General features: G+C 42.5%; 2 protein-coding genes across 2 annotated transcripts; one reads left to right on the forward strand and one right to left on the reverse strand.

Annotated features, from left to right (window-relative positions):
- LOC109722145 (probable glutamate carboxypeptidase 2) lies at positions 1283-6545 on the forward strand. The gene is made up of 12 exons (XM_020250039.1): positions 1283-2376; positions 2483-2550; positions 3268-3349; positions 3548-3640; positions 3738-3890; positions 3985-4053; positions 4241-4328; positions 4621-4704; positions 4916-5004; positions 5188-5304; positions 5397-5537; positions 5800-6545. Exons 1-12 carry the CDS (start codon positions 1372-1374, stop codon positions 5980-5982), a joined length of 2172 nt encoding a protein of 723 aa, XP_020105628.1. The 5' UTR covers positions 1283-1371; the 3' UTR covers positions 5983-6545.
- LOC109722146 (bifunctional pinoresinol-lariciresinol reductase 2-like) lies at positions 6034-7939 on the reverse strand. The gene is made up of 4 exons (XM_020250040.1): positions 7576-7939; positions 7320-7454; positions 6592-7036; positions 6034-6392 (listed from the first exon to the last, which is right to left on the reverse strand). The coding sequence occupies exons 1-4, from the start codon at positions 7768-7770 to the stop codon at positions 6229-6231; spliced, it is 939 nt and encodes a 312-aa protein (XP_020105629.1). The 5' UTR covers positions 7771-7939; the 3' UTR covers positions 6034-6228.

The following is a 7939-nucleotide window of genomic DNA, read 5'->3' on the forward strand; positions in this document are numbered from 1 at the left end:
TTTATTTTCTGGGTACTTCAAATACTCTAGATCAACTCTAACAGAGCCGATCGTCGATTCGAAAGTCCGAACATCGAAAACAACTTGGAAGCACGGAGGCCTCCGTACTTCCATAAGCATACCTCCACAACTCCACCTATGTATATATAAGTGTAAATTTCACATCCCACTAATTTGAAAATTCACAATTTTTTTAAAAATTTTTAATATTAAATTATTATTTAATAAAACTAAGAAAAATATATCAATTTTAAAGTGTTTAGATAATATTATTCTTTTAAATATTTTCAACTGAATCTTACCATCACCCTCCAATTTTTTTTTTAACCATTTCAAATAGGGTCAACTGCATACAGGTTTTGACAAATATAGTGAATTATAAACATATATTCCTACAAAGTTCAATTTGTACATATTGTCCCTATAAAAATCTTTGATACTTTCAAATATATTTCTGTCGTTAGAATCTGTTAGAAAAAAATTTAGTTAACGGTAGTTAGTTAATGAGATGAATTGACATTTTTATCTTTTTTTTAATTAACAGTTATATTTTTAGATTAGACATATATTTATAATAACAAAGATATTATTTTATTTATAAAATAGATAGTGATTAGAGATACCAAATCAGAAAGATATATTTAAAAATATTAAAATTTGTATAAAAATAATATATAAAAATTAAATTTTATAAAAATATATTTAATATATTTGTAAGGATCTGTATAAACGGTTTCAAGTATTATCTCTTTTTTTTGAACAAATTTTAATATTTTTAAATATATCTAATCAGAAAGATATATTTAAAAATATTAAAATTTGTATAAAAATAATATATAAAAATTAAATTTTATAAAAATATATTTAATATATTTGTAAGGATCTGTATAAACGGTTTCAAGTATTATCTCTTTTTTTTGAACAAATAAATGATTATTCTAGTGCCAGGAAATGATGGCTCCACGTTGGATTTTTGTCACGTATATACTAAACTAATATAAAAATGCTGGCCCACAACCTTTACAAGCAATTAATTAACTTTGTAAGAATTAAACTCAAAACTATATTGTGGTAATAATTTCACAATTCGTAGCGCACACTCAATCTTTAAGCAGAGTGCTTCAGGAGTAAAGAAAGAAAAACTTATAAAAGGTTGAGCGCGGTGCATGCATTGTTTATATACACATGGTGCATGCAGCTATCATTGATCGTAGAAAATTCTACTAAAGCCCAAAAAGGAAACGTCGCTGTGAACCTTCTCCTCCCTCTCACACTCTCTCTCTCTCTCTCTCTCTCTCTCTCTCTCTCTCCTTCGTCAGTCCCTCTCTCCTCTCCATCATCTTCTCAATCCAATCGCAACGAGTAAACCACATGCGGGAGCCCCTTCTCCTTCCTCCCCCCGCCACCTCCAAACCCACGGCCATGGCGATCCTCGCCTCCCTCGTCGTCGTCGTCGTCGCCCTCCTCCTCCATTTCGCCGCCTCCCCCATCTCCAAACCCACCTACCACGACCTCTTCCTCTCCCTCTCCGACAACTCCACCGCCGCGCGCCACCTCCGCGCCCTCACCCTCCGCCCCCACGTCGCCTCCTCCGCCGCCGACGCCGCCGTCGCCGCCTACGTCCTCTCCGCCCTCTCCGCCCTCCCCGCCCACTCCGCCTCCTACGGCGTCCTCCTCTCCTTCCCCGTCCGCCGCTCCCTCTCCCTCGCCCCCTCCCCCTCCGCCCCCGCCGCACCCTTCGACCTCGTCCAGGAAGTCTACCCCGGCGATCCCTACGCCGCCGCCGCTGCCGAGGCGATCCCCACCTTCCACGCCTTCGCCGCCTCCGGCGCCGTCGCGGGCCCCGTCGCCTACGCCAACTACGGCCGCGTCGAGGACTTCGAAGCGCTAGTCTCCCTCGGGGTTAACCTCACCGGGGCCGTGGTCCTGGCGCGCTACGGCAAGATCTACCGCGGCGACATCGTGCGCAACGCGCAGGACGCGGGCGCGGCCGCGACCGTGATCTACACGGATGCCAAGGACTACGGCGGCGGAGCCGCGGGGAAGCCGTTCCCGGAGGGGCCGTGGATGCCGCCTAGCGGGGTTCAAATCGGGAGCACCTACAGAGGGCTCGGCGACCCGACGACGCCTGGGTGGGCGTGCGCCACCGGAGCCGGCGACGGCGACGGCGGGGAATGCGAGCGGTGGAGCGTGGCGGAGGTGGCGGCGAGTGGGCTCGTGCCAGGGATACCGTCACTCCCGGTGTCGGCGCGGGACGGGGAGGCGATTCACAGAACAATCGGCGGGCGCATGGCGCCCGACGAATGGCAGGGCGAAGAGGGGTCCCCAGTGTATCGGCTCGGGCCCGGGCCGGGGATTCTCAACCTCACTTACATGGTAAGACCCTGCAGAAATTTCAATGCACTTGATTCATGGTACTGATTCTGTTGAATTTGAATTCAAATTGTTTACATTTTGGTGTTTCGTTATGAAAAATTGATAGGGGAATGAAACAATTGCAACAATCCAAAATGTCTTTGCTGTTATTGAAGGAAAAGAAGAACCTGATCGGTGGGATTCATCATACTTCGTTTTCTTTTTCATCCATTTGCTTTGATTTAGAATTCTTTCTTAGAAAGTTGGAGAAAGTTTTGGAATTCTTACAACTTATAATGAGAAGGCCATGGAGCCCACAAGGTTCGTCCTTTTTCTTATTTATTGTGGATGGATTGAAGAGCATGGTAGTAGAAATTGAACTTGTAGTTTTAAAGCCGCGAGCTTTTCATTATTACATAAAAGGGGTAGCTCAGTAACTGATCCTCCAAATTATTACCTAATAGAGGCAGGGATAACCCATGTTACTTGCTGTATCACCAAAGGATTTGATTAGCAGGATATGCTGCCAAATTAACAAGAAAGAAGATTTAACTCTTCAAGAATGAAATTTTGATATATTGAAATGAAAGATATGATGGTCGACTGATCATGTGTTGTTGGTGAAAGAAAAACACAAACATAATGGGCGAGTAAGGGAAGAAGTGTATTTGCATTTACTCGGAAAACAGAAAGCTTTCAAAATTAGTTGTGCGAAATGTTAAGTGACTGGCTTCAAACTATTTGATTGTTAAATCGTTTTATTGGAATCAAAATATAGTTAGAAGCTTAGGTCATGTGATGGATATTGCATAATGCTGACCTAGTACATTGCGGCCATTGTAACTTGCTGAAGTTAAAATAAATTTGTGTTGGGTTAAAATAAGTTACTCATTTGTTTTGTTGCATTCACAGATTTGTACTTCTAGGTAACCATCGTGATGCATGGACATTTGGCGCAGTCGACCCCAACAGCGGTACTGCAGCTTTGCTTGAGGTAAGGTAAGTCTGGATATGCAAGATACTTTTCTGGCATAATTTGTTAGTTTGGATATATGACATTGTTGTAAAATCAGATATACACCGTTGTTGTAAATTACTGTTCTAACTTCATAATATTCAGTTATATGACTTCATACTTCGCATTATGCCTTTCTCAACTTCCTTTTTTTGGGTTGATTGTTTATGCACGAAGCTAGCTCAAAGGCTATGGAAGCTGCAAAAGAGGGGGTGGACACCTCGGCGAACTATTGTCTTGTGTAGCTGGGATGCTGAAGAATATGGCTTGGTCTCTCTCTCTCCCCCCCTCCTCCCCCCCCCTTCTCTCTCTTGCCAACCAGATTTGAAAATCATTTGTCGTTTCATCATACCTAGCATTGGTGCAGATAGGATCTACTGAATGGGTGGAAGAGAATCGAGAGATGCTATCTTCTAGAGCTGTTGCTTATCTCAATGTTGACTCTGCCGTCGCTGGTCCTGGATTCTATTCATATGCAACCCCTCAACTTGATGAACTGATCATAGATGCAAGTAAAAAGGTATTTAAAAAGCCATTTGTCCTGTTCTTTTTTAGTCTAGATATCATGAAACAGCAATAAAAAAAGGTTCAGCATATTTCTGTTTACTATGAAGGTTCAAGACCCCGATAACTCATCTCAGACTCTATATGAGTCGTGGATCGGATCTGGTAATTCTCCAACTGTAAGTACCAAAATTTAAACAAAATCATTCTGTCTACGTAATTGTGCCTGCGAAGTTCAGAATTATTATCTTGATCTGTTTTTATTTCACTTCTGATTCCTATATTGGAAATGAGAGCGTCTTTGGATCTTAATTATGAAGCATCTGATTACATCTAATTATTCTGGAAATGCTCTACTTCTTGAAGATTGGGAGATTAGGTGGTGGAGGAACAGATTTTGCTGCTTTTGTTCAACATGTAGGTGTTCCTTCAGTTGACATTGCTTTTGGAGAAGGTACCTTTTTCTTTTTTTTTCTTTTTTCTTTGTTTTTTTTTTTTTTTTTTTTTAAGCTCTCTACCAACGGTTGTCTTTACTGTTCTTTACTCAAGTAGGCGGCAATGTTAAGTAAAATGTTGCCCACCATAGCTATTGGTATAGTAAATTCTCCCCTTTATGTCCTGGTTTTTTGTACCAACTGTTTTCTATCTGCCGTATGTTTAAATTCTACACTATCTCCATCTTTGCATTGCTGAAGAATTTTATTGTACATGTGAACGATTAAATGAATGATATATCTGTCTATCAGGATACCCAGTCTACCATTCCTTGTATGACGACTTCATGTGGATGGAGAAATTTGGAGACCCTATGTTCCATCGGCATGTGGCAGGTACTCTTGTATGTCATAATTCAAGTGTTTGGCAGATACCCATGTTGAGCATTGCTTCAAAACTTTATGTTACTTATGATCTGATGCCATCCTATGACATCTTGGACGTTTGCATCAGGATAGTTTAAAATCGAGAACCTCTAATGGCCTGAATAGGCTGGTATCAAATCAGGAACCTATTTTGACTCCATTTCTCTACTTTCTCATACAGCGGCGAGCATTTGGGGCCTAGTTGCTTTGAGGCTTGCAGATGACGAGATCTTACCTTTTGATTACGTCTCCTACGCTCTGGAGCTCCAGGTAACATTCCGGTCCAGACTTTCATGTGATCATGTCTTTTGGAGAACTTCAAATTGCATGTCTCAGATTTTACACTAATGTCATTCTTTTGAACAGCTGATCTATTAAAAGTTAAAGCTTTCTAAATACCATTGGAATATAAAAAGTATGTGTAAACTCTCTAATATTATCATATATCAACAGGAAAGCACAAGAGAGATACAACATGACGTGCTGGGTACGCCGGTCAGTTTCTCTCCATTGTTTAAATCTATCAGAGAGCTCAAGAGCGCAGCTACAGAAATAAATGCCGAAAAAAAGGTTATCAACTAAATAACACAAGGATAGTTTTTGGTATACACAAATTTATCTGGTGTTATATTCTAACGAGTAAAATCGTTGCATGAATTTAGGCACTAGAAAGGGAAATTTGGGGCATAAAGTTGGAGAAGAACCCATTGAAAGTTAGGGAGCTCAACGATAGGTTAATGATGGCAGAGCGGGCATTTACGGATCGAGAAGGGCTCTGTGGAAGACAATGGTACAAACATCTGGTAGGTTATTTTTGCATCTGGTTATTAGGGTTCCATTTTCATTACTGCCGGACATTACAGAATGTGCATTGACCCCTAAAATCCGAAAAACTTAGTTTTATTACATATACATCATTGTGCTCTGCAGTATTTAAAAAAAATAAAAATCCTCACTGCCGACCTTCTTGATGATCTTGAGGGTGTATCGAGGGTGTATCGGAAATTCAGATCTTACAGAATGTTTTATATGTATTCACCTGAAGTAATCTTAATTCGTTTACAGATTTATGGACCTTCTCAACACAACGACTACGGATCTAAATCATTTCCCGGTATCGACGACGCCATTGATGAGGCGAAGAAATCGAACGCTTCAGAATCGTGGAGATTTGTTCAACACGAGGTGTACAGAGTCGCGAGAGCCGTGACTCGGGCGTCCCTTGTCCTTAAGGGAAAATTCACGTAAAAAAAAAAGAAGAAGATGCATAGAAAAATCAGATTTTAGTAAGCTTATGGCGCAGAAAACTTGGACAGCTTCATATGCTTATTTATTTTATGATTTGTATCCTCTCACAGTATAACCTTAGCAAGCACTTACAAGCACCATTCATATTTGTAGAGGCGCCACTCATACACACTTATGTACATCCTATTTTGCACACTGCTCCCTCAAAATAAAACAAATATAATTTTAGGAGCACTAAATGGAGAATCACAGGAACCTCTTGAGGTACTCCTCGGCAGTGACGCACTTGTAGTCGGGGTAGAGCCTGCTGCTGTCGACGCCCCGCGGGCCCTCCACCTCGAAGTCCAAGTCACCGCGATAGAAGATCTGATAGAAATGCGCAATTGCTGCTTGCACAGGCAGTGACTTCCCTGCATGTATTTTACATATATATAAAATTTTGCTAGATTTTTTTTTATTTAATTAAAATTTTATTTTAAATCGGGACGTGAGATTTTTTCCTTTCTTTTTTTTTTTTAATATAGGGGGACATTTTAATCTATCTATCTTTAGTTCTTTACTCAGAAGGGTCATATATAAGAGAAAGGAAACTAGAATTTGGGTACATACCCTCCATGGAGGCTAGCCAATCATCTTCTTCCACGTAGGCCTTCTCGAGCTCTTTGCCTATAAGCTCCTCCCATATCTTCACTACCTCCATCTGGGACAGCACATTCGCCGGAGGACGCACGTAGAGCACCTTGTTCAGCGCCCGGGGGTCGGCGGCGGCGAGCATCGCGCACGTCGCGACGTCAAGCTCGTCGACCCACACGTTCTTCTTGTCACCGGAGCCGTAGATGTCTACGCGGTCCGTCGGCGGCACGAACGTGCCCAGCTGGGCCAGCCCGGCGAGGAACTTGCCGGCGAAGCAGTTCGCGGAGACGTACGTGTGCGGTATCCCCGCCGCCTCGACGGCCCGCCGGACGCGGCGCTTCTCTGCGAAGATCGCATCGCCGGGCGGGATCGCGTGCTCCATCCTGTCGACGTCCATGCCGAACTCCGACGGCAAGAACCTCTGCGCACCGCCGTGCAAGGAATTATATATTATTGATGTATTGAAATACAAAACTTAAATATTTATTATATGAAACAAAGGTGAATGATGCATGTTTTTAGATGTCGCATAAAATTGCCACCACATCAGCGACATATAGATAGTCATTTTTAGTTTGGACAGAAATTCCATCCCACAAAGTATGAGGTTTTTAAAACCTCAGTATGAAAGGGTATACGCCGTACACTTATATATGGGTGTAGAGATACTACTTTGATGAGATGTGCTGCGGGTACGTACACACCTTGATGGTCCCAACTTCTTTGATCGCTTCGACGAGGTTCAGCTGCTCGAGAGGGTGTTCACCGGCCACCGCCGACACGACCACGTCTGCCTCCCGCAGCGCCGCCACCAAGCTCTCTCGATCGTCCAACGACCCCTACAAAATGTAAACGCATATCCAGCTATATATTGAAAAGCTACACATCATTCGATCCATATATATGTATGCGAAATAGATGTCCAAAGTTTATAATTTTTGTCTGGATGCATACGCGTACCGGAAGAAGACGAGCGCCTTGCATCTTGAACTCCATGAAGAGCTGGCACTTGTTGAAGTCGGAGGCGTTCGCCGGCCGGAAGAGGAGGAAGGTCGGGTGGCCGAGGCCGAGGCTGGCCTTCACTAGCCTCCTCCCTATGTGCCCTGTAGCTCCAATGATCAACACTCTATCCTTCTTATCCTTTCCCTTCTCCATGTTATTATTATATATGATTCTGCCACCACCAGTATTACCCCTCCTCTAGATCTCTCTCTCTCTCTCTCTCTTTATATCCTCACATTTCTCCCTTTCTCCTCCCTAAAATCCGAGCCGGTAAAAACGATACAACCAATTTAAGCCTCCTACCACACGATAGAACAAATAG

Source organism: Ananas comosus, linkage group 16 (genome assembly GCF_001540865.1).
Source record: "Ananas comosus cultivar F153 linkage group 16, ASM154086v1, whole genome shotgun sequence".
Lineage (NCBI taxonomy): Eukaryota > Viridiplantae > Streptophyta > Magnoliopsida > Poales > Bromeliaceae > Ananas > Ananas comosus.

What these genes read in the sequence shown, in the direction of transcription:
- LOC109722146 (XM_020250040.1), bottom strand. Translation starts at nt 7,770, where the DNA reads ATGGAGAAGGGAAAGGATAAGAAGGATAGAGTGTTGATCATTGGAGCT. An exon ending in AAGAAGTTGGGACCATCAAG is followed by an intron (nt 7,037 to 7,319) that starts GTGTGTACGTAC and finishes GGCGGTGCGCAG; the next exon opens with AGGTTCTTGCCGTCGGAGTT. An exon ending in TTGGCTAGCCTCCATGGAGG is followed by an intron (nt 6,393 to 6,591) that starts GTATGTACCCAA and finishes AAATACATGCAG; the next exon opens with GGAAGTCACTGCCTGTGCAA.
- LOC109722145 (XM_020250039.1), top strand. Translation starts at nt 1,372, where the DNA reads ATGCGGGAGCCCCTTCTCCTTCCTCCCCCCGCCACCTCCAAACCCACG. An exon ending in ATGCTGAAGAATATGGCTTG is followed by an intron (nt 3,641 to 3,737) that starts GTCTCTCTCTCT and finishes GCATTGGTGCAG; the next exon opens with ATAGGATCTACTGAATGGGT. An exon ending in TGACATTGCTTTTGGAGAAG is followed by an intron (nt 4,329 to 4,620) that starts GTACCTTTTTCT and finishes TCTGTCTATCAG; the next exon opens with GATACCCAGTCTACCATTCC.